Source organism: Paramormyrops kingsleyae, chromosome 10, assembly GCF_048594095.1.
Source record: "Paramormyrops kingsleyae isolate MSU_618 chromosome 10, PKINGS_0.4, whole genome shotgun sequence".
NCBI classification, from domain to species: Eukaryota; Metazoa; Chordata; class Actinopteri; order Osteoglossiformes; family Mormyridae; genus Paramormyrops; species Paramormyrops kingsleyae.
In genome coordinates, this window is record NC_132806.1 from 35,052,651 (window position 1) to 35,077,802 (window position 25,152).

A 25,152-nucleotide genomic window follows, 5' to 3' on the forward strand; every position below is an offset into this window, starting at 1 on the left:
AGATACAGTCTATTACAGATACAGCCTATTGCTGATACAGCCTAATGCAGATACAGCCTATTGCAGATTCAGCCTAATGCAGATACAGCCTATTGCAGATACAGCCTATTGCAGATACCGCCTAATGCAAATACAGTCTATTGCTGATACAGCCTATTGCAGATACAGCCTATTGCAGATACAGCCTATTGCTGATACAGCCTATTGCAGATACAGCCTATTGCAGATACAGCCTATTGCTGATACAGCCTATTGCTGATACAGCCTATTGCAGATACAGCCTACTTCGCTTTCCTTCCCATTTCCATATCGTGGTTCTGATCCGGGTCGCTGTGCTTCTCCCCCAGCTTCTGGGCCGCTCCATTGACCTGAACCGCCTCATTACTCAGAGGATCTCGGCTGCTATGTACAAGTCACTGGAGCAGGCCATCAGCCGCTTCGAAAGCGAGGACCTAACCTCTATAGTGGTGAGGGAACCGTGGTCATGTGACCACCCAAATGTAATGACGTGTGCACAGTGTTGAGCATTTCAGGTCCAGAAGCTACAAATCCAGACCAAGATTTTGTTTATACCAACCAGTTGAGCATATTGAGTCACAGTCACAGGGTATAAAACTGGTTGGTAGAAACAAAATCTTGGTCTGGATTTGTAGCTTCTGGACCTGAAATGTCCTACTCCATGTGCAGTTTTATTCCGATACACAAAAGCCATAGTTAAGCAACTTAACTACTTTTACATTTTGTAAATATAAGATGAAGACGTACTGTACTTTCGTGAATGTCATGTGTCTTTTAAAGATGGTCTAAAGTGGTTGCAGGTTTTAGGCAAGGTGAAACGTCAATGGGACTTCCATAAGATGCAGTCTGTCAGAAGTGTAAATGCACTGTTGCTTCTTGATAGCAGGTTTTGTTCCCTCCTGTCTTTATCTTCCACTCTCTCCCACCTTCACAGGAGCTGGAGTGGTTGATAGAGGTGAACCGATTGACACATCGGCTCCTGTCCAAACACATGACCCTGGACAGTTTTGACGCTATGTTTCGTGAGGCCAATCACAACGTCTCTGCTCCCTATGGCCGGATAACACTTCACGTCTTTTGGGAACTCAACTTTGACTTCCTGCCCAACTACTGCTACAATGGCTCTACCAATAGGTGTGTCCATCAGTGTGTGTGTTACCTAATCTAGCAATGATCCATCCATCTTCTAACCACTTATCCTTGTGAGAGAACAGGCTGTGTGTGACTCTACCTATGATCGGAGGGTTGCTGGTTCAAACCTCATGGTCGGCACAGTTATTTCGGTGTTGGGCTTGAGCAGTGCCCTTAACACTACTTGCTTCAGAGACTAGTTGATCCTGCTTTCTCAGTTGTATGTTGTTTTGGATTTTTTGCATCTGCTAAATAAATAAAAATGTGAACGTAAAATGTGAGAGTAAGAGGTGGTCTGGAGTCAGATTAGGTTGGGATATTCCCTTCATAGAATGCTAGTCCTTCACATATTCGCATATTTCAAATTCTGTCCCAGATTTGTTCGGACAGCCATTCCCTTCACCCAAGAGCCACAGAGGGACAAACCAGCCAACGTCCAGCCGTACTATCTGTACGGGTCCAAGGTGCGTAGGCCTTATGAAAATGTTAGGCCTGTGATAGGTAGTCAAAATGCTTCTGTCACCGCACACTCATCCATCCACACGTTTCATTATAAATAGCACGTTAACATAAAGTTTCCATGGCTCAATATTCCAGAAGAATTAATATTTCTCTTCCCTTTAGGTACAAAATGTGTACTTACTCCATAATGCATGAATCTGTTGACTGACTTGCCAGGAACTGATGGCTCTTGTGTTTCCTTTTCACAGCCACTGAACATCGCTTACACCCACATCTACAGCTCCTACAGGAACTTTGTTGGCCCTCCTCACTTCAAGACCATCTGCCGCCTCCTTGGTTACCAGGGCATCGCCGTGGTAATGGAGGAACTGTTGAAGATTGTGAAGAGCCTGGTATGTGCTTTTGCATGTTGCATCTCTGCCTTCCAGTGCATGAATGCTGATACCTGACTGGTGTTATATAGGAAAACCTTGCATGTCTCTCTCTCTGTTAAAACCTTCTTTCCTCATCTCCCAGCTGCAGGGCACCATTCTGCAGTACGTGAAAACTTTGATTGAGGTCATGCCCAAGATCTGCCGGCTTCCTCGCCATGAGTACGGCTCTCCTGGTAAGGCTGTTTGCCACATTTCCTCCATCTGTCTGTGTTTCCTTTTGGCATGCTGGAGATTGACTTTACCCAGTCAGACTGAGTGGGAAGGGACGTAGGTCACGGCTGATGAGAAGTTGGCCTCTTTTGTGAGCATGCCAGGTGTGATCAAAGCTTACCTTGTGACATATCTACACAGGCATCCTGGAGTTCTTCCACCACCAGCTGAAGGACATCATCGAGTACGCCGAGCTGAAGACGGACGTGTTCCAGAGCCTCAGGGAGGTTGGGAATGCCATCCTGTTCTGTCTGCTGATTGAGCAAGCTCTGGTGAGACATCTGCCTGACTTTACCCCTCCTTCATTGTTCCGTTCATCTCCGTGCACAGAACCCTGCCTACAGAGGCCATCTTTACCGAACTCCCCTCCCCTCTGTCTGCCATGATCCTCAGTCAAGATCTCCTCTGATTGCCTTTGGCAAGATCTGGCCCCTCGCCTGGGTCTCATGTCCCAGTTCTCCTCATATCCAGTTCCCATGGCAGCTTCTGCCTATAGGTGGCGTCTTCCTTCCTAAGTCATGCTCTCTATTTTTCTCCTTTCACTGTTTCATGCCCCACCAGTCTGATCATGCTACTTAAATTATATTAATTCCTCACCCATTAAGTCAACGTTTGATCTCTCTATATCATAGATGACATGATACTAATAATGTTATCTGCATAGTCGGGCATATTTAGAGGTAATATATGATAATGTATTCACACAGAGTCCCATCTGTTATTATCATATTGTCAGTTTTCACTTGTGAGATGACTGACACAAGCTTGGAGGAGAATTGGAGGTGTTGCGTCATCGTTTGTGTGTGAGAATCAGAGTGTAAAGTTACCAAGGTTTGCCCTGAAACATGACCTCTTTCTCATTACATGCTGCCAACTGCTACAGGTGGTAAGAGAATAGGACATTTCTGTAGAAACAGGAGCAAAACATGATCGCCTTGAACTAATTTCAGTTGCTGGTTCCTGGATCATTTTTTCACAGCTGTCTTTAAGGGCTGCCATGGAAACAAGGAAAGTCTTTGGCTTCTTGACAAAAATGTTGAGTTGGTAGCCATACTGAGCATGATCCACAAGTGTTTGCTTCAGTAATGGAATTTTTATCTGATCTCATAGCATTTAAATGAAGAAGGCAATATGATGACATGCCATCGGACATGGAAAATGGATGTTCTTCGTTTCCATGGCACTAAGGACTATGCTATGCTGACTTAGCATCAGTGTGCTGTAGCGTTTTGCTGACATGTTTTGTCCTTTTGTGATCTTTTCATTTATTTATGCAAAACGCCCTTTCCCTGCTTGTAGTGATATGCAGATATTTGTGTGTGGGTGTGTTTGGCCATTTGTTTGCATGGTGAGCCTCCATCATCCGTGCATGTGCTGAGCTCTGACTATCTTCCTGGGAGGACCGTTGCTCCAAGATAATAAAGACCCAATGCCTCCCTTCACAACGTGGTTTGGCTTCATCTAGAAGAACAAAGATATTTATAATTTTTTATCGGTTCTGACATTTTGGGGTTTAGGGTTAGAAACCATCACTGACAGTAAGCTGGGAGTCAGTGGAATACAGCTATGTACTGTATAGCGTGTGTGTGTCTGTGTGTGTGAGTGGGTTTACCTATCCTTATGGGGACATAATGTCCCCATAACGTGATAAATATCTGTATTTCTATTTTAGAAAAATCGATGACTGCTATGAAAAAACTAAAAATGCAAAAACTCTTGTATTTTGTTTGGTTACTTATGGTTATGGTTAGGGCAGGGTAGGGGTTAAGGTTGTCATAGTTAGCGTTAGCATTTTTCCCATTGAAATGAATGAGCGGTCCCCATAAGGATATGTTTACCCTACTACACTACATGTGTGTGTGTGCGTGTGTGTGTGTCTGTGTGTGTGTGTGTGTAACTGGTATCTGCTGGAAGCCCTTTGTAACTTTTCACCTCCAATATTTGGGGGTTAAAAATATACATGTTTTGTCCACTTTTAAAAAGCATTATTCAATTCTCTATTCAATTCAATATCATTTCAATAATTTATATGGGAAAGTAATACTAAAAGCTGGATCTGTGTGTTCAGAGAAGTGACTAAGGCTTTAAATTCCATATTTTATAACCCAGATTCAAGCAGAATGTTTGCATGGCCAGAAGTGAATATGAATTGGGAGTAACATGAAGTGGCAGGGCTCTACAGACGGGTCCAGTTACATCCTGGCACCGTGGATGTGTGTGAGAGTGACCTCTCACAGAGGTCATCCCTGCTGTCACCTTATACTCTCCCCTTGTGGTCTGAACCAGTCCCAGGAAGAAGTGTGTGACTTACTGCACGCCGCACCCTTTCAGAACATCCTGCCCAGGGTCTACATTAAAGGTAACGCTGTCCTTCGTATTTCAGCACTTTTGCTGGGAGTAAACTGGGGTGAATCTATCTGGTGGGTAGATGACCAGTGGCTGGCCATTTGTATATTGTTACATGAATTACAGAGTGTAGAATAAGTAAGTATCCTTTGTATACATTATTTTTTATTGTGACAGAACTCCTGCATGATGTTTTGATCAAGGGCATAGATTCAGCCCTGAACCCTCCGCCGCCCCCCCAAACACACACAGTACTTCCACAGTATGGGTAGGAACATGTCCCCACCATCCATACCAAAGTCGACACCCTTGGTTGTGTCCTGGAAGACCCTGGTTTCGCTCTCTGCTGATTGTGGCTGTTAATTGTGTAACGATTCAGCAACAGACCAACACCGCAATACAAGCATTCACAATGTCGTGTCGCAGTTCAAGATGGATAATAACCGTGAGGTTCCGGACCCCCCGGGCACATTCAGGTGGGGGCATGTAGCTATCCAGTGGAGTATATGATTGGTGTTGTGTTGTAGACAAAACACACACAACTTGGCATTTTTCAAGAAAATTCTTCAGCTGCAGCACTTCAAGCGCATATCTGAAGACATCCTGACACTGATCTCAGCGGCGCACGAAACGTAAACAAAACCCCGACCCCCCACTCCCCCCCAAAAAAAACGAGGTACGAGTTGAGCTGTTGCTGGAAACTAGAGGTCAGAAACAAACCATGGATTTGGAGAGAATCTTTACATCCCTAGTGGCTTCTGTGTCTGCGACTCATTTCTCTGGCTCGCCAGCATCGATAAATCCTGAACTCTTCTCGTCTCTGCGCAGAGGGGGAGCGTCTGGAGGTGAGGATGAAGAGGCTGGAGGCAAAATACGCCCCCCTTCATTTGGTACCTCTGATCGAGAGGCTGGGAACCCCGCAGGTGAGTCTCTCTCTGCCTTCATTAGTGTGCTCACGTTGTTAATTCTTACACAGGAATCAAGCCCTCATCAAAGACCCTGAACTAGTAGTGTGTTTGCCCCCCCAATACCCCTTGTTTTATGCTAAGGGCCCCCCCCACTGCACTTGCACAACGGACCCTTGTGACTGTTTGCGTTTCCTGGGGGGTTATGGGTTGCCTGCAGTGCTGCCTCACCCCTCTAGGGTGGTGGGTGTGCATCCCACCCCCACAGTGCATCTGTGGGGTTTACATGTGTTGCCTGTTCCTCTCCAGGTTCCCTGTAGCGTGTGAGCGTGTTGTCGGGGGTGTGGGGGTGTCCTGAGCCATGTGCCATGCACTGCCTGGGGCTGGGCTGACTCCAGGCATCCTGTGAGGTTCTCAGGGTAATGGCTTTAAGATGGAGGATGCTGGGTAATTTGGTGTCCTTGTTGTCCTCTGCACTATTTCAGCTTGGCAGTTAACAACAAAAGGACCAAATAATTGCAGAGATTTGTGGCTGATGCCCCCCCGTCACATGTCTTGGCACACTTCCCTAATAATGTATCACTTTCAGCTGATCTTCCTGAAAAGCAGAAAGTCTTCTTCCTGTCATAAACCCAACATCCTCTCCGTGAAACTTGTTTTGTCTGGTAATGTCACACGAGGCGGGGGATGGTGCGGTCGGGAGCTGCTGGTATTCCATAAATCCGCTGTGGTTATTTGTGGCTTGTCTCTATGGATCCACTTTGAGATCACATACGCATTTCTGATGTTTTTCTCGTTTGCTGAGAAACCAAAAAGTCAGCTGCTTTACCTTTCGTGCCCTGAAATTAGCGTGGAGCCTCGCAGTTTTTTATGTCCACAGAATTATTGACACGTTATTATTACTATGTTGTTATTATTGTGTTGTTATTGTTATAATAATAAAAATTCATATTATTGTTGTTGTTTTGTTGCTGTTGTTGTTATCCAACTATCAGTCTTCTCGCCTCTTGTTCTGGTCACGGTCACAGGGCATTATTATTATCGTTATTATTATTATTAATATTGCTGTTGCTGCCTCTCCCCCAGCAAATCGCCATCGCCCGCGAGGGGGACCTGCTCACCAAAGAGCGCCTCTGCTGCGGCCTCTCCATGTTCGAGGTGATCCTGACCCGCGTGCGCAGCTACCTACAGGACGCCGTGTGGCGCGGCCCCCCCCCCACCAACGGCGTCATGCATGTGGACGAGTGCCTTGAGTTCCACCGCCTCTGGAGCGCCATGCAGTTCGTCTACTGCATCCCCGTGGGCACCAACGAGTTCACGGCGGAGTAGGTGTCCTGCCGCACACGCACCTCCTTTCTGGGAGCTCCCTGCTGCCCTTGTCCGTCACACGGCCACGTTTTGTGTCCCCACAGGCAGTGTTTTGGGGACGGGCTGAACTGGGCCGGCTGCTCCATCGTGGTGCTGCTTGGACAGCAGCGGCGCTTTGACCTCTTTGACTTCTGCTACCACCTGCTGAAGGTGCAGAGGCAGGACGGCAAGGACGAGATCATCAAGAACGTGGTGGGTGCAGTCAGCCTCCACCTAACCTTCCAAGGCTGATAGCCTTGTGGCACAGAAAACAGCAGCTTTTTGATTCCAAGTTCAGATCCTTAACCACTGCTCCACCTACTGACCCCATATAGGTATTGAAAAATCAGACAGAATAGTTAATTTGCAAATCATCCAAACAGTCTCGCACTCACTCGCAGACTAATCCTGGACCATCTGTGCCATTGGGTAGTCAGTGGAGTCTCAGTCTGCCTGAGTACTGGAATTTGGACTGATATGATGTAGGTGATCTTGCTATGTGACCAGTTTTAAGCTGGTCATCTGAGTGAAGCATAAGTGTGTGGAAAAGTCTGATGCTATTGGGTAAGATTTGGGAGCTAGAAACAGAACTGGAACAAGACTGTTCAAATATTGTGGATAATTTTATTTGTCTGTTATCTCTATGTGTAGTGCTTACAAATCCATTTGTCCAGCGATTTTACATTACCACTTAGAAGAAGGAGTCAAAAGGAGTATGGAGGCAGTCTCTGTCATTCCAGAAAACTAGTCAGGGGAACCCCCCGGACGGGGAGCACAGGAAGGGTACACACACACATACACGCAGTCATAGGCTAAGGTTAATTTGGAAACAGCAGGTTGCCTGGCTGGATATCTGTGGACAGCACAGTATCCATGGGGAGTCCACAGGACCCAGGAAGGGGACAGAACATCAGGGCTGTCTACTATATATATTTCATGAATCTAGAAAACATGTAATGAGGACAGAATCAGCTCTATAGTTCTGGGGGAATTTTACCAGTGTAACCCGATATAGCAATAATTGATAGTTTATGGGATGTATCAATGTGATTTTGCGTACGTTGTTTCTCAGTCCGGTTCAGGATAAACAGATGAAAGCTGTGTAAGTTTCTCATGGTTTAATAAGTGTAACATCTAGGTCTGTGCTGTGCCAGTCATCTTGCCCTTTTTTAAGCCTGACTGTCTTTGTTTATCCTTCATTTAATGTGTTTTTCTTGAAACTTTAACAAAAGGAGTAGCAAACATGGCTTTTCTCTCTTTCTCTGTCTCCAGCCCCTGAAGAAGATGGCAGACCGCATCAGAAAGTACCAGATTCTGAACAACGAGATTTTTGCCATCCTCAACAAGTACATGAAGGCTGTTGAGACGGACAGTTCGACAGTGGAGCATGTCCGCTGCTTCCAGCCCCCTATACACCAATCCCTGGCTACCACCTGTTAAGCCCCACCCCCTTCCCAGTCCCGAGCTTCCCCGCCCATCACCTACACTGTACCTACACTGGATCAGAACATTCTGTCTGCCCAGTTTCAGAGGTTTTGGCGCCTTTCTGTTTTGGAGGGGTTGATGCAGGCTTGCATCCCTGTCCTTAAGTGAGAAGTCCAGTCTTGTGTTCTTCAGGGAATGGGGGAATGGTCCGTTTTGTGACCATGCAAAAAATGCGTAAAAATGGTTTACACCTTTGCATATAAAACCAAACATGAGCTGAAAAACCCCATGAGCTGATTAATGGAATTTTCAAAAAAAACAAAAAAAAACAGATTAGATTATATAAGAGTAAGACAGCTAATTTTAAAATATATGGATTGATTTGGTTGCTTAATATATTTTTTGGTAATGTTGCAGACACTGGATTACATTTGTCCTTCTGTGTTGGCTTGTTTAAAATGACTTTTTTTGTAAATATGAAAAGTGTTTTCTTTATGGTTTTACAGAACATATGTGGGACATTAAGAAAGGAAACTTCTCCCAGTGTGAGGTGCTGTCACCACCCCGAACCAGTGTTCTCTCTTTCATTTAGACCCTTTTGTGCAAAGAAACTTTCAGCTCAACAGAATGTTGTACTTGAATAATTCAGATGATGTCCTTTATCAGAGACCTGAAATAACATTTGAGGTTATAAAACTAAAGATTATATACAAAAATTATATATTGAATTATTTACGTTATCCAGTGATTATATAAGGATCCCCCCCCCCACTCCTCTCTCGCCACTCCAGCTGTTACACCCCCTGATTTCTCTCTCTGACCAGCCTCCCCCCTCGCTTTAAACTTCAAGTTCTACTTGTTTTTGTTCTTCCACCAATAGAAGCAACATGCATTTTCTTTGGAATGACACAACTGGGACATAAATGTAATATTTTATTTAATGAAAGCAACTGGTACATATATAATAAATCCAGTAATCAATATGTATGCTTACAGAAAAGAAAATAGATGTTATTTATATTTACTGTATTTACAATAGAGATTTCTTTTATAAAAAATACATTAAATCTGATTTAAAATATCTAAATATGAAATGATAGAAAGGAATAACTGAAATTCTATTTTCGGTCTGCCGCTTTAAATTATTCCACTTTTTTGGATTTCTTGTGATTGTAATTGTTGTTGTAAATTTCACAGGAATATTCCCAAGAGCTGAGGCATCAAAGTATTTCTTTCTCAATATAGTTTATTTACTGTACGTCCACTGTGGCCTATTTTCTGATTTGTGCAAGAACTGTCATCCTTTTCTAGACAAGCCCTTAACTTTGCTCGTAAACAGTTTTTATATGTTTTTACAGTGACAAAATATTGTCAATGTTAAGCCTCTCATTTCCGAGAGAGTTTCCCGACAGATAAAAATGTAACTCGCATATCAGTAATAAAATACACAGAAATATCTGGTGTTAGCAGCTGAGCACATTAGATATAACTTAATTAAACTAAAGAGTGATTAGTGCTACCATTCTGTCCATTTCACAGAGTATTATGCAGATAACTTGTTTTACTTTTTTTTTTTTATTAAAAGGTATATCAGTATTAAGCATTTATTGTTTATTTTGGCGGTGTTACCAAAACACATGGATATTTTTAATATAATGTTCCAAAGAAACTATGCTTCAACAAGCTGACAGGAATTGAAATTAAATGCATGGCAGCTGTTGTGAAATTATTATTTTTTCCTCCTAATTTTACCTATTTTGTTAGTGGTCATTAGAAATATGTACTGTTTTTACAGTGATTTTTCCAAAGTTTTTTTTTTCATCATTCCTTAGATTATTTATTAAAATGAGTATACTTCTGTTCCTAAAAAGCGCTATTGTTACTTAAAGAAGCAGAAAGTGATACAAATAAAAATATATAATAATAACTTTGAAGAACTTAGCATGACAGGTGCAATCTGTTGTTGTCCTGACACTGTTTGTGACATATGGTTTTGTTCATGATATTGTACACAAGTCATAATGTTCTGGAGTTGAAAAAATAACAACTGATCCAGTGAGGGAGTTTAAATATTGTATTTTAAATAAAAAATAATAATTACGACTTTTTGAGGGTTATTTTTAATTACTATTTCAAATACCCTTGGTATCTTCAGAACTTAACTCATTACATCAGAGGAAATCCAGGGCCCTGGCGTTCTGTCTTACCTTCTGTTTTCAATAACTCTTTGTACCCCAGCACAGGGTCACCCGGAGGTTATTCAGACACAAATTCAACTGATCTAATGTATTTTGATTGTGGAAGCAAACCCGCGCAACATAAGGAGACCATACTAACTACACACGTATTGATCAAAGAAAACACACACACACACCCGAAAGTGTAAGCCACAGTGTCAACAATTCATACAGGTGATTTTTCGAGAGTTAAACAACGCGCTATTTAAAAAAATAATTAATTATTCGGGAGTGAATCGTAAATATTTTGGATTTTAAACGGAGTACTATGACTTCAGATTTTCAAATGTTGCCCTTTTACGTTCTTCTTGCTGATTGGTGGATCGAGTTACGAAGCCTTTCAAACGAAGGCGTCAATTCCCGAAATGCATGCCGCTCATTGGTCCGTGTTTTGATTGGTCTGTCGGAAGTTTCACTCATTGGTTATGACGTTAGTTTAAAATTTGCAGCGGGGCCATATTCTTCTGGATGTTGGTCGTTTAATATCTTCTTTAGCATTAACCAGCGGGCTAGCGAGCCTTTGGACGTTGTCACTCAGGACGTAAAAGCTTCTCCTAAATTACAATGTCTTTTTCGAGAGCTCCAATAAAGAGATTTAATGAGCACATCGGTAAGTGTCACTCGCTGCTCATTTCAGCTTTATTTTAAGGTAAATACGTGTTCGCAATGCCGCAGCGACGCGGCCGTCGGTGCTGACCGGCTTACGGTCGGCCGTGGACGCTGCTATCGAGCTGTCACTTTTGCAGGATGCGCCCCGCCGCCGGGATCCTACGAGGTGAAAACCGGCGAAGTGAAGGGCGCCGTCTCCTTCCGCAAAGCGGAGCGCTTCAGGGCGGCCAAGGGTGCGTTGATACGCCGCCCGGCACCGCGAGATGGGTTGGTCCTGGAAATGGGGCACACCTACTGTCATTCTGTATTTGTACATATTCAAATGTATTTTGTATATAAAAAATGTTTTATTTTCAGCTGCCGACCTGGGGTCTCCAGCAAAAGACGTCTTGATGTCTCCCATGAGGCGGACCATGTCCGCTGACGGGCTGGTTAGTGTTCAGTTTGTACGTTAGTGCGGCTCCTTTGAGATTTTAATAGTGGAAAGGGGGATTGAATTTAATGGCGCTCATTTGTGTTGCCTTCCAGGCTGAAGGACTCAACCAAAGGAAGGAGAAGAGCAATGTGTCGGCACATATTAGACAGCAGAAGTTATTGGAGAGAGAGGTGCTTTGTTATACCATATCTGTACCTAAGTGCTAACTGTGGATAGTTATAATAACTTTTGGTTATTTTCAGTGCTTGGATTAGCATTTCAATTGGTGAAAGAGTTCCCCCCCCCCCCCCACACACAAAAGCGAATATGAATAACTGGTGGTGTTGATGAATACTCATGCGAGTACCCTTTAATGACGGAACCGCTGTGCTGTAGATCCGCTTCTTGGTCCAGCAGCGTGGGGAGCAGGACCGTGTGCTGCAAACCCTGGAGGAGGAGACAAGGAAGATGGAGGCTAAGTTACTGGCTGCTGTGAGGGAAAAAACTGGCCTCTCTTCCAATGTGGCATCTCTGGAGAGACAGATGGGAGAGCTCAAGAAAGCCAATGAGTTCTTAAAGGCCAAGGTACCTGCACTGCCCCTCGGACTCATCTGAAATACTTCTGTCATTGATGTTGCTGGATTGTTTGAGCTTAATCACAGTTAAAGATCCTTTCTTTAGTCATTTTCATCTGTGGTTTCATCAGATCGGTTTTAATGGGGTGCCCTTTCCTCAAAAGGTTTCTGCAGATACTGCCAAAAAGAGGATTAACTCTCTGTCCCTGGAGTTAATTGAAGCAAAAAATAAGTTGGATGTGAAAGACAAGGTAAGGGTGTGAACCTGGTTCCGTCTAGGTGAAGATGGTGATTAGATCATTCTGCATAACTCTACACAGTTCTTGAATTTAAATGACTGCTTTTGATTTTAAATAACCTGCTTTTAATGGGTTTTAATACATGAGTATACTCCAGACAAGCCAACTTCACTTTTCATCTGGCTGCAGGAGCTGAGCTACCTGCAGATCAGCTTAGAAGGTCAGGTGAAGCTGCTGGAGAAGGAGCTTGAGACCTCGCGTGTGACTCTGGCGGCTGTGAAGGACAGGGACGGGGACCTGGGTGAGTGAAACCGCTGTGTTACAGGAGCGTCACATACAATTTGAGGAGGGGGCTTCCATTTGAGAGCTGTGGAAATGTTGATGCTTTAATTCAAAGCGACATGCAGTTGAGAAAGCAGGGCCGGCCAGCCAGCCCCAACAGCCATTGGAAGGTGCCCGGCTATGACATCACTCTGCCAAACGCAGGATTTGAAGCAGCAACACTCCGATCACAGGCACAGCACCCTAACCTGTGGAGCCATACACGGCCCCCTGTTTAATAGTTTTTTTTTTTTCTCCCACCCAAGACCAGCTCTACCAAGACCATAAAGCTCAGAACGAGGAACTGACCACTGAGAATGATAAGCTGAATGGTAAGATGTTACACTTGCATTTAACACACATTTGTCCAAAGCGATGTTTAGTTGAAACCAAGCAGCCCTGGATCAGTCAGGATTAAGGCCCTTTCTCAAAATTATATGATTATTCTGCTGGTTGCAGGATTTGAAGTTACATCCTTCTGGATGTAAGACCATATCCCACATTGTCCTGTTCTGGTTTTCTCTTCATGAATAACTTGTCAATTTACAGTCATACTCCTGCTCTTTTAAGCTGTTATCCACGAGCTGAGGAATGACATCGAAGTGCTGCAGGGGTACCTGGATACGGCCAACGAGGAGATCCAGGTACCATTAACTTAGATGAACTTGTTTAGACCTGTAAGCCTTCAAGTGTGCCTGAGCTGGTTTCTTGTATATCTTTAGTGTCTGCGTTTGAAGCTTCAAGAGAGCTCATCTGAGGTGGACAGTAAAATGTCTGAGTCTATGGTAAAATTAAGGTAAGGGTCTTGCTGCACGTCTAGGGTCCTATTTAGCATCCAGTGCAAAGCGACACCAGGTGTGATGCATACATCTCTGCCATGCGAGCCCGGCGCTGTCGTCACGCATCTCTGCCATGCGAGCCCGGCGCTGTCGTCACGCATCTCTGCCATGCGAGCCCGGCGCTGTCGTCACGCATCTCTGCCATGCGAGCCCGGCGCTGTCGTCACGCATCTCTGCCATGCGAGCCCGGCGCTGTCGTCACGCATCTCTGCCATGCGAGCCCGGCGCTGTCGTCACGCATCTCTGCCATGCGAGCCCGGCGCTGTCGTCACGCATCTCTGCCATGCGAGCCCGGCGCTGTCGTCACGCATCTCTGCCATGCGAGCCCGGCGCTGTCGTCACGCATCTCTGCCATGCGAGCCCGGCGCTGTCGTCACGCATCTCTGCCATGCGAGCCCGGCGCTGTCGTCACGCATCTCTGCCATGCGAGCCCGGCGCTGTCGTCACGCATCTCTGCCATGCGAGCCCGGCGCTGTCGTCACGCATCTCTGCCATGCGCCCACGTGGCAGTGGTATCTTAATGGGTAGGGAAGCACACTTGTAATTGAAAGATTGCAGGTTTGAATCCCCGACCAGCAAGGCACCACTGAGGTACCCTGAGCAGGGTACCACCCCCAAGCACTGCTCCCCGGGCGCTGAATTAGCTGCCCCCTGCTATGTCACATATGGGTTCACTGCAGAGGACACATTTCGTTGTTGTGTGCTGTGGTGTGTCAACAATGACAGCTAATCACTTTCCCTAAATAGTAAATGCACAGGGGCCAGTCAGCATGTTCAATCCTAAAATGAGGAGTCAGGTGCATCGTCGGCGCATTATTTTGGGGCAGCCATAAGCAACTGTGCAGTTGACCAAGAAAAGCCTGGTCTTCCCACCTGCAAAGGAAAAATACATTTAGCATGACTGTAGTTTGACAGCAATTTGGTGCATTTGTCACAAAAGGCAAGTGGTTCCCATTGTGGTCACTCACAATGACAAACTGCTAAATACTTGCGTCCTCCAGCGTTTTACATGCTGTCTCTGCTAGCTTTCAAAATGGTAACATTCTTCTGGAAGTTCCAGCATAGGCTGGCTGTGTAAAAACTAAAAATAGGCGTAGTAACCTATTTTTCTTTTATTCTGTGAATTTTAATGACCTATCTGTTCACTCATGTACGTAAATAATATTCTGATAAAATAACAAACATTTGAGCTCCCGCATTCAGGAATGTAAATCTGTCCTGCAGCGTACTCCACTGCCGCAGGTCTCCTGGCTCTTAAAGGGAATGTGAGGTGACACTCTGCTTTATAGCATGTTATGGCTCAAACACACCTATCACTTTTTGTGAGACTTGGTACAACCCTTTTAGAGCATGCGGCTGGAGCGGTGACTTGTTCTGGCATTAATCTAGCAAAATAGCTTTAGTTTGTGATTCAAAGCCCATGTTGAATTTTCTGCAGAGATCTTGAGCACCAGCTAAAGCAGTGCACTGAAGAGCTGTCAGAATCCCAGAATGCACTTGGGGAGAAGGAGCGGGAGCTGGAGAGACGTGACAGGGCGCTGCAAGACTCCAGGAGTATGTGTGGAGAGGGGGAGAGGCAGCTGGAGCAGCGGACTCAGGAGCTGCGAGATTCCCGAAATGCCGTGAGCCATCAAGAGCAGGAGCTGGCCAGGCTCAGGGACATCCTGAGGAGAACCGAGGAGGAACTGGACCAGCGGGTCGCCCTCCTTGGAGAAAGGTGCCTGCATCTGGAGGAGGAGAGAGGTACTGAGGCATGTTCTTTCCTCCTGTTTAAGCTGCCTTCAGAATTTTAGGTTTTACTTGAAGGTCTGGTTGATTTTAATATCTGGATCGCTTAAATTTGAGGAAGCACAACGGTGATTCTGTCATTTTAGTGTCTGAGGTAACGGTTGCTTTGCCGCACAGGTAAAACGCAAGAGGAAGGGCTGAGGAGAGTGGAAGAACTGAAAGCAGAGATCACATCTCTGCAGGACAAGACAAAGGCAGACCAAGAGTCATACTGGCAGCTTCAGCAGGCCCACAGAGTCCTGGCTGAGCTTCTGGACGAAGAAAAGGTGAGCCCTTTTCTAATGTCAATACCCGTCTGACCTCATTTTAGATTGATTGGTGTGCTCTGGATGGCTGCATTTGGTAGTGAGCATGTCGTGGTGACCGCCCCTGTCCCCCTGCCTCAGTCACGGGCAAGCTCGCTGTCGGACTTGGTGGAGCGTCTGCAGGCGAAGACGGAGGCGGAGCGCTGCCAGCTGGAGTCGGAGCTTGAGGAGGTCCTGGAGGAGGTGTCTCAGCTGGAGGCGCAGGAGCAGCGCAGCGAGGAGGCCATGCAGCACCTGGAGCAAGTGAACCGGGAGCTGCAGATGGAGCTGAAGACGGTACAGGCTGAGGTGGAGAGGTCAGTGACTGGGGAGACCCTGGAGGGAGATTTGTATAGAAAGATTCATATAAACTGAAGCTTGGTTTAGGGTTTTATTGTTCTTAAGTGTTATGGGTGAATGTGGGATGGCAAGAGCCAGGTTGTGTTGAGCTGACAGAGAAATGCCTTTAATAGAAAGCATTTGGAAAGGGCAGAACTAGAAGAGCGCCACCACTTGGAAATGAGAGAACTGCAAGAGGGACACAGCCTGTCCTGGAAGAGGACTGGAGAGATGGCCACTGAGCTTGAGAGGTACTGGGGATGACAGGCCTACGATTCCTCAATAATTTTGTTTCACAGGAAGCAGTTTAATTATTGACTTGTGATGATTGGCAGCACCAAGAAGTCGTTGGCTGGCTCGATGCCCCTCGTAAAGGCTCGATGCCAGGAGCTGGAGGAGGAGGTGAAGGAGGTGAAACAGCAGCTGCAGGACAGCCAGCTTTCCCTAGGCAAAGCTACAGATGATCATGCCAGGTGGGCTAACGCGTGATGCTGCTGTGAAAGGCTGAGCGGAGATGATGTGAAGCATGAACCTGTAAACTGACTGGAGGCAGATTTAATTTCATTGAGTAAATCCATCCCCTTTAGTTTGGGAGTCCTGAGTTTTTGGATTGTTTAAAACACTGCAGATTAACACAGCACATGTTTTGGCAAAACTAACTTCCATTTCTGATGATCTGGTTCAAGCTGTCACTACTTTTTTTTTCTATTTTTAAGCATGAATAAAAATCTGCCTCCTTTACTCGGTAATATGGTGAAAGGAAGACTGGACATGGCAAAATGAGGGTCTGAAGAGCAAAGGAAGTACAGGCAGTCCCAGCTTACGAGCAAGAGCTGTTCCCAAAAAATAACAAGTACATGATGATACAGTAGTAATGAAGTCGCTGCATATGGTACCGTTACTGCGTGTTCATCATGCATGATTGTAATTAACCCAAATTTTTTATATGATATGGCAGTCGCATCGTAAGTACAAGTTGTCTTCAAGTCAGACGTTCTTAACTTGGGGACAGCCTGTATGTTGGCAGCCATATATAATTTTGTTTGTGTGTGTTTACACCGGATCCCCTGATTTCTTCCTACAGTGCAAAAACCTGATTATACTTCCTTAAGACTCACTTAATGGAGTGCCTAAACTGACCATATAAAAAATGTCCAAAAATATTGCCCAATTTAATCATGAAATAGATCGATAGGTTATGCAATTATTAATATTGAGCATTAATAGCCGTAATCCTGTTTCACTTTATTTTTGGAAAAATGTTCCACACTGTAACATGGATGCAGTCTTCCAGAATTTTCTGGAACTCTGAGCTAGTATGGACCCAAAATTAACTGGCTGATGTACTGATCTGAGGACAATAGCTAGCAGGAAAATACTGGCCTGATGTTAATCAGACTGTTTGGCTTGTTAATGATAGCTTGTAGTGCTCATTAAACCCGTGTGGTCTCTCAAATCAGCAGGCAGGAGGGGTAAATTAAAGCTGAATGCTGTAATGCTGTGGGTCATCTTTCTAATGTGTTTGGTCATTGACAGCCTGCAGTCGACTTTTGTATCAGAGACCTCCGAACCAGAATGTGTCAGTGATGGTCCATCATGCTTTGCGAAGTCTGGGCTCGTACCGATAGCCGGCTTTGGATGTGGATTTGCAGTGTGACATTTGTCTTTTTTCTTTTATTTATTTATTTAAATATGCATACTGTGACTATTTGTATTGCAGGGCATTGCTGGATGTGCAGACAAGGTTGGCTGAGAGGGATGCAGAGCTTCGGAGCACAGCAGAAAGTCACACCTCAGTGGTGGTCCAGCTCCAGTGTCAGGTGGACCAGGAGAAGAAAGAAAGCCAGGAGCTCCAGGGACTGCTGGAGCAGGAGCAGTCAGAGAAGGAGTCTTTGAAGGAGTCACTGGAGACGCGTCTTGCAGAAATCAAGGAGCTACAGACCCAACTGGAAGAGCTGCAGCAGGAGAAGCAGGATCTTCAAAGACAGACAGAGCAGGAAAAAGTGGACCTGAAGAAGCAGATGGAGGATGAGAAGAGAGCCATTCAAAAGGAAATGGAAAGTGAGAGACTGGAGTTGGAGAAGCAGATGGAGCAGGAGAGGTGTGATTTTGAGAAGCAGATGGAGGAAAGGATCAACTATGAGGGGCTGAACGAGCCTGAGCTCCAGAAGGGGTGAGCGTGGTGCGAGGTGGAGAGAACATGGTGGTCTGTCTGCTTTACGATTCGACAGCACCGCCTCCTGATTCTGTGTTAGGTGTCTGTGATGTGTAACCAAGTACTTTAAAGACAGCATAGCTGCTCTAAAGTTATAATGTTACATCACTGTCGCTTATCTCTCAGCGCTGCAGACTCCACAGAGTCGGGCATCTGGCGAGAGCGCTACGAAGAGCTCTACGCCAAAGTTAAACCTTTCCAGGTAGGCAAGGCATCATTCTGAAAGCTCAGGGGTTCCCTGTGTTCTAGTATAATGTAATGGTTCGGTAGGTGGTGATAGTCCCACTTAACGTGCGTTTGACTGCAGGAACAACTGGATAGCTTCTCAGAGGAGCGGGATGCCCTACTAAACAAGAACGGGGCCACGCAGGAGGAGCTGAACAGGCTGGCAGATGCTTATGCGCGTCTCCTGGGGCACCAGAATCAGCGGCAGAAGATCAAGCACGTGATGAAGCTCAAGGAGGAGAACATCTCCCTCAAGCAGGTGACGTGGCCGATTCTTGCCGGGACGTCTTTTTAAGAATGGTAATCTGGGACACTGCTAATTTCATCGGGATTTACCATGTAGGTGCCAGCTCCTTCCTCAACTGTCTTGCAAGCTGGTTTGAAGTCTGTGTCGTGCCAAGATGTGTCCTTCAAACTGCGTGCATTTTACATCAGTGTGTTTCTAGTCATTCTGAAGAGCGTAGGGACAGAATGTGTAGTGATAGTGTGCTGCGGCATTGCTTGGCAGTCAGTGACATGCTCTTATTTACCGAATTTTGTGTTTCAATCTGATGGCACTTGCTGATTACTTTCGGAATGAGCATCATCTTTGCGCCCTTGTGGCCATCATGAAATTCCTTTGGACAACCGAAGTTGTAACATGTAAACGAACACAGGAAGTGTCAAGGCTCAGGGCTCAAATGACACGGCAGAAGAAGGACGTGGAGCAGCTGAAGGCCAGTCAGGTCCCTCGCAGGTTTGACCCAAGCAAAGCCTTCAAACATGAGAGCAAAGAGAACCATCACCCCCCTTCGATCCTCAGGCAAGGTGAGAACAGTCATCAGATGTCATGAGGTTCCTCAGGTATCTGAGAAATGCACTGCAGCTCCCCTTCAGTCTCTGCCTTCTAATGTGTTTTGCTGGTCATTTTTTATGTTTTTTCTTTTTTAACAACATATTCTCTCCCCTTTCAGAAAATTAAAGTCTGTACTGGGTTCCTGGACACCCTGGAGTCCGTGGCGATCATGCAGGGGCGGTGCCTGTGTGTGTTTCCGTATCGCCTGGCAGCCAGCTGAGGAGATTGGTGTTTGTGTGTAGGGGACCTGTACCTTTGATAAGCACTGACCTCAACTACTGGGTCTATGGGCTTTTTCATAGGGTTCATTCATGTCACTGTATATATGGTTTCTGTTAAATGACTGCAAACATAGATGTGAATATTAACTATTTGGGATTGGAATTTTTACTAGTATGTTTCACCCTGTTTCTGCCTAATTGTGGTAAACATTTTGTGTCCTGAGAGTAAAGGGATACATGTCTGTACATCAACTCCTTTTGATTAATTTTGGGATTTTAAGTTTGAGTCTCTCCACTGAACCATTTAGAGTCAAATCTGCATTCTCAATATCAACCATAATTTTCTGTAAAATATTTGTGTGTTTGTAACATTGTCTGTGAACGTCTAAATTAAGTATTAAACATTGTTTTTGTTCTGGGGACTTAAGACAACTGAAAACATTAAAATAAATTTGCTTTAAGCACAGCTGTTCACTTGTTGATGTACCTTCAGATTCATCACACCAATAACGGTACGTTTCCTTTTGAATGTGTTCACGGCTCCTTGGATGACTTCTCACATTATAGTCAGAAAATGTATGATACTTATGTTTTGAGTAAGACTTGCAAACATGCAGCACTTTGGCAAGGGCTTAAAATCTTTTCATAGTTATTCCCTTACCTGGAGTTTAATGTCGTGCATGTTTTCCTGTCTGTCCTTGCTAATGTGAGTGCGCAGCATTTAGCTTGACGGATGGCTAACACGCTCCAACAATAAACATCCGGGAAGCAAATATTGCTGTTTAAGATATTTACAAAGAGGCATTATGAGACTGTACACATAATAAGCATATATTACAGCTCAAACAATAAACAAATACTTACATGCGGTTAAATTAACTAGCGACTAGCGGGATGCTTGTATAATATTGTAAGTCCTGCTTCAATGTTTATTACCTTTTTCACAGATCGCAAACAACTTAACAGCTTGATGGTAAGTATTTAAGGTAAGTAATGCAATCAATGTCACTGTACTTAACTTTTAGTCCCAAAAGAACATACATAAACGGAGAGAAAGAAAACGGCAACCTGTCTTCGAATCCATCTAGAACCATCGCTACCTGAAAAACTACGGTAAGCAAAAAGGAACAAACTAACGAAAACAATCTTACCACTTCGGGCAGCACACATGTTTCAAAGCTCATCACAAGTCAGCATTGTTGAATGTCTTATCTGAAGTGGCTGCATGTTATATTTGTACGATCCAGTAGAGGGCATTATAGTGCCATTTCAGAAATAGGTTAGCATTTACCCAATATCCAAAATACAGGTAACCAAATTGCATAAATTGATTTGTGTTGTGATTAGGAGCAATGGAAGTGGTTATTTATCACATGAAGGTTTCTTCCAGAGGATACTTGGAACTTTTTCTTAATTCTAATGACTTTTGTAAGAATGCTAAAATGTTTTTTCCCCTCTAATTCAGCCCTACCTAAATCTTCCTTCCGTTTGAGTACTGATTAGTTGCTCAGTTGTAGGCATGAGTTTAGACCCTTTTCAATATGAGTTCTACGGTTGCTGTGCTCTAATATGAGGGCACCTACATTCTCGTGAAGGAATGGTTCTCTGTCCAGAGCTCCAGACTAACAATTTCCACTAATCACTGGTGCTCCTTACTGAAAATTTTATGAGTGCCACTTAAATCGACACGCTATGCCACCCATTCATGTTTTCTCAATCTTAACTGTGTCACTGATGAATGCTTTGGTAAGAAACATGCAATTAGGCTAGTAGAACAACAATGCATTCCTGTCAAGTTTTGGATTTGAAAATAAGGGAAATTTTCCGGCACCCACCATCCCAATCAAGCTCCAGTATCCCTTACATTTTAAGACAGGTGTACACGAAATCTAAAGTAACCACTTGTCATTTACATTTTATTCTCATTACACATTTTCTTTTAATTTCTCATGTTCACTCATGTGGCTCTCTGGCATTCACTAATGACTTATTATACAAATTTGTTGCAGACTTTGTATCCTTGTTGAAGTCGTCACAGAAGGTGAAAGTAACGTTGTTTTTGGCACACAGCATTGCCATTTTAACCTCCGCATTTATGACCTGGTTAATGTTGTAAATGACCTGCAGACTACTGCAGGTGGCAGTTCTCGCGAGGCTACTGACAGTTCGGTTTGGAGAGGCAGAGGAATTTATTTTTAATGTTATTATAATACGGGAGGACGGCGGGAAAGAAGGGTAAAATACGGTAGTTTCCCGGCCAAAACGGGAGACTTGACAGCTATGAACAATGTGATGTGCTGTTTTAAAGCAAAAGGAGTGAAGCGCTAAAGAGAAAAAAAAATCATTTTTTGTTAAACACCAAAGTTTCCCTCGCCACGTTTAAATGCACACTAAGAAAATTGAATTATTGTTAGTTCAAATAAAATCGGACTTTTAAAGTACATGTAAACATGGCTGTAGTACTGAAATCGTACTAAATTGAATTTCCCTTAGTCGAACTAAGACAATTAGACTTTAGATTCCTGGGGGGCATCGCCAGCTTGAATCTCGGAGTTTCGCCATGTGGTGGGCGCGGCAATGCGCTACATTAACACTTGGCTCCCTGACCTGATCTGATAGGGGGAAAAAACCTAGCAAGTTTTGTAGTGATTATGATTATTCATTTTCAAAATTATCTAGCACATGTTTAAAAATCAGTTTCAAGTTTACCTCCGCTGTTTCTGCATAAGCGCTGTCTCTCCGAGACAATCATAATTTTCATTCTTAATTGCTGTTTAAATTACTCCTAGACAGGTTCATGAAAATTTGTTGAACTTTTGTTTCATAAATACCCTAATATTTATTGCAACGAAATCACATTGCAATATTTGAAAAATCTCCAATACCGTGCTGTCATATTATACAAAATGCTTTATGCCGTCCTGACCTTGTTCTGTCTGTTCTTCCAACCAGATCGCATTTAAAGTTTCTGTCACCTCGTTTGTCCACACACCCATTGTTATTAATTTTATAATTTTTGTTGCGTCTGTCACGTCATAGGTGAACCAGGGAAATCCAATTCTAACAAGCTAAAAGGAGCCATATCGGCACCTATTGTAGTGGAGTCAGACATACTTAGGTCAATAAGTCGATTCCCCTTCCGTGCATGTACACCGGGACAAGGACAGCAGTCTGATTAAATGGCGTAGTCGAGCTATAACCGTAGCGTAATACCAGGAGGTATATAAAGCTTAATTAATGAAACAATGGCTGGGGAAAAAAAAAAAATATATATATAGCCTATATAGCCCTATATATAAAAAACACACAGGGAAAGAGAGAAGCACTCCACTTAACGACCGAGTTCTGTTCCTACGATTAGGTTATTTAGTGATGGACAAATGAAGCTTGGTGAACCATTTTTTTTTACTGCACTAGATGGTCGTATTGGTTTGCCTTGGGGCATGAATTGAGCCCTTTTTTTTATTTTTTTAAAGCCCTAACGATGTCAGAAAATACAGTAAATGGTTTATGAAGCTTCGTTTGGCCATCGCTATCGTTAAGCAAATTGGTTGATAAGCGGGGAGCCGCCCCTTATCAATATTTCAAGCATACTGTACTGGTAGTAGGTTTGCGTCAATCATCTTTAGATATTGATTTAGTCACCTTAGCACCATTTATAGCATTATTAGTATATTTATAAATATTTATACAATAGTATACTGTAATAAACAGAATAGTGGAAATAAGCTTTAATATACATTAGTTAGGTTTGCACACTGTAAATGCAGGAGACTGCGTACGCTAGTGCAGTGAATACCAAACGACCGCGGGAACGAGACAGACTGAGGAAGGGTGACGTGAGATGAGACTATTCATTCTGAGGCACCACGCTGCCGTTTCCACAAAGTTCTCCTGCAGCATACAACACCAACTGGTAAAAGAGCTGGTTCTAAGTCTGGCTGGTCAGTTAACAGGTAGGTCGTTAAATGAGGCGTGCGTGCGTGCGTGTGGATTATGTTTATATTACATTGTGGAGACAAAATGTTACCCACAATGTAATAAAAACCTGTCATTTTGACATTGGTAGGAGCATTTTTCAGGTCCCCACAGTTATCCTGTATTAAAATGATCAAAGGTGCCAAACAGCCCCAGTCAGAGCTGTAAATTTTCTGATGCTTTGCAGTCAATTACTGTGCTATAAATGACACTGCATGCTTCGATGGGTTTCATTTTCTAAAGGTAAAACAAAGAACCACTTTGGGATGACTCGCTAAAATAGTGTTACATTTAAGGACCTTTTGATGCTTTTGCTGCAGGGAGGGGAAGGGGAGAGGGCAGTGTTATGTGATTTTACTGCAGGGCACCATTCACCTTGACCTAAGTTTCCCCCAGAATTGATGTTACTCCTGTTTGAAGAGTCAGTTCTGGAGCAGACTGGCTGTACTATTCCCTGTAGAGCTTTCCTCAGGTACCATTAAAAACACAAAATCCTCTCAATTCCTTTGTCTTCTTCACTCTCCCCCCCAAAAAGTGACTAATCCATCAACCAACTGGTTATTTACATTTGAAAGCAAAAAACAAAACCAATCTTATATTGGGGTCGGTGCCAGTGCATGACTACTGCACTAATTTGTGTGTCTAAGGACACGTCTATTGTTTGGGTGCCTTGAAGCTCCATAAGAACCAGCTTTGAGGAGCAGACTGTCATTGATTAGCACACCAACACTGAGTAGCACACTGACCCTGAGCAGCATGCCACACCGACATTGAACAGTATGCTGACATCTAGCAACATGCCAACGTCAAGCAGCACATTGATGTCAAGCAGCACATCACAGACTGACGTTGAACAACCCGCTAACGTCGAGCAACACACTGTTGAGCGGCACACCGCACACTGGCGTTAAGCAGCACGCTGACATCAAGCAACATGCCAATGTCGAGCAAGACACCAACCCTGAACAGCATGCTGCACACTGACATCAAGCAACATGCCAATGTCGAGCAAGACACCAACCCTGAACAGCATGCTGCACACTGACATCAAGCAGCATGGCACCACTCAGGAGCACGCTGACCCTGAACAGGACACTGTCATTGGGCTGCACACTGACATTAAGCAACATGCCAATGTCGAGCAAGACACCAACCCTGAACAGCATGCTGCACACTGACATCAAGCAACATGCCAATGTCGAGCAAGACACCAACCCTGAACAGCATGCTGCACACTGACATCAAGCAACATGCCAATGTCGAGCAAGACACCAACCCTGAACAGCATGCTGCACACTGACATTAAGCAGCATGGCACCACTCAGGAGCACGCTGACCCTGAACAGGACACTGTCATTGGGCAGCACACTGACATCAAGCAGCACAGCAACTCTGAGCAGAACACCAATGTTGAAGAGCACGCTGACACTGAACAGCACGGCAACCCTGAGCAACATGCCACACAATGACATTGAGCAGCACACCTACATAGCAGTACACCTACATTGAGGAGCACACTGATATTGAGTAGCATGGTGACGTTGGTGTGCTGCTCAACATAGAGCAGCACACCGACAATGAACAGCACATCACACAACAATGTTGAGTAACACAATGAGACTGAGCAGCACAATGAGGTTGAGCAACACATTGACATTGAGCAACATGCCAAGGTGAAGCAGCATATTGACATTGAGCAACATATCGTAAACGGACCAGCACTCTGATGTTAAGCAGATGATGAAGCAGCACGG

The 25,152-nt window shown here is 44.4% G+C and overlaps 2 protein-coding genes across 5 annotated transcripts in view; both read left to right on the forward strand.

Annotated features, from left to right (window-relative positions):
- cyfip2 (cytoplasmic FMR1 interacting protein 2) overlaps positions 1 to 10,386 on the forward strand; it is a 32,492-nt gene extending 22,106 nt beyond the window's left edge. For 2 of the 3 annotated variants that reach the window (XM_072717759.1, XM_072717758.1), the window contains exons 19-29: positions 348 to 467; positions 953 to 1,152; positions 1,526 to 1,613; positions 1,860 to 2,003; positions 2,128 to 2,218; positions 2,397 to 2,527; positions 4,542 to 4,614; positions 5,430 to 5,524; positions 6,593 to 6,831; positions 6,919 to 7,066; positions 8,126 to 10,386. In XM_072717759.1, coding sequence (XP_072573860.1) covers positions 348 to 467; positions 953 to 1,152; positions 1,526 to 1,613; positions 1,860 to 2,003; positions 2,128 to 2,218; positions 2,397 to 2,527; positions 4,542 to 4,614; positions 5,430 to 5,524; positions 6,593 to 6,831; positions 6,919 to 7,066; positions 8,126 to 8,293 — 1,497 coding nt within the window. In that variant the 3' untranslated portion in view covers positions 8,294 to 10,386. Of the gene's footprint in view, positions 1 to 347; positions 468 to 952; positions 1,153 to 1,525; positions 1,614 to 1,859; positions 2,004 to 2,127; positions 2,219 to 2,396; positions 2,528 to 3,138; positions 4,416 to 4,541; positions 4,615 to 5,429; positions 5,525 to 6,592; positions 6,832 to 6,918; positions 7,067 to 8,125 lie in introns of those variants that run through there. The other variant, XM_072717760.1, reaches the window with a different exon arrangement.
- A 544-nt stretch (positions 10,387 to 10,930) lies between these two features.
- On the forward strand, positions 10,931 to 19,881 carry hmmr (hyaluronan-mediated motility receptor (RHAMM)). Of its 2 annotated transcripts, none has more exons than XM_023821306.2 (20): positions 10,931 to 11,125; positions 11,262 to 11,357; positions 11,482 to 11,570; positions 11,653 to 11,730; positions 11,936 to 12,124; positions 12,279 to 12,365; positions 12,543 to 12,654; positions 12,941 to 13,006; positions 13,245 to 13,318; positions 13,397 to 13,470; positions 14,952 to 15,256; positions 15,419 to 15,567; positions 15,688 to 15,902; positions 16,059 to 16,175; positions 16,260 to 16,397; positions 17,645 to 18,097; positions 18,266 to 18,341; positions 18,447 to 18,623; positions 19,021 to 19,171; positions 19,318 to 19,881. In XM_023821306.2, the coding sequence occupies exons 1-20, from the start codon at positions 11,080 to 11,082 to the stop codon at positions 19,323 to 19,325; spliced, it is 2,700 nt and encodes an 899-aa protein (XP_023677074.2). In that variant the 5' UTR covers positions 10,931 to 11,079; the 3' UTR covers positions 19,326 to 19,881. The 2 variants fall into 2 exon arrangements, with proteins under 2 accessions (XP_023677074.2, XP_023677075.2); XM_023821307.2 differs by having other exon boundaries at positions 10,932 to 11,125; positions 11,482 to 11,555.
- The last annotated feature ends 5,271 nt before the right edge of the window (positions 19,882 to 25,152 follow it).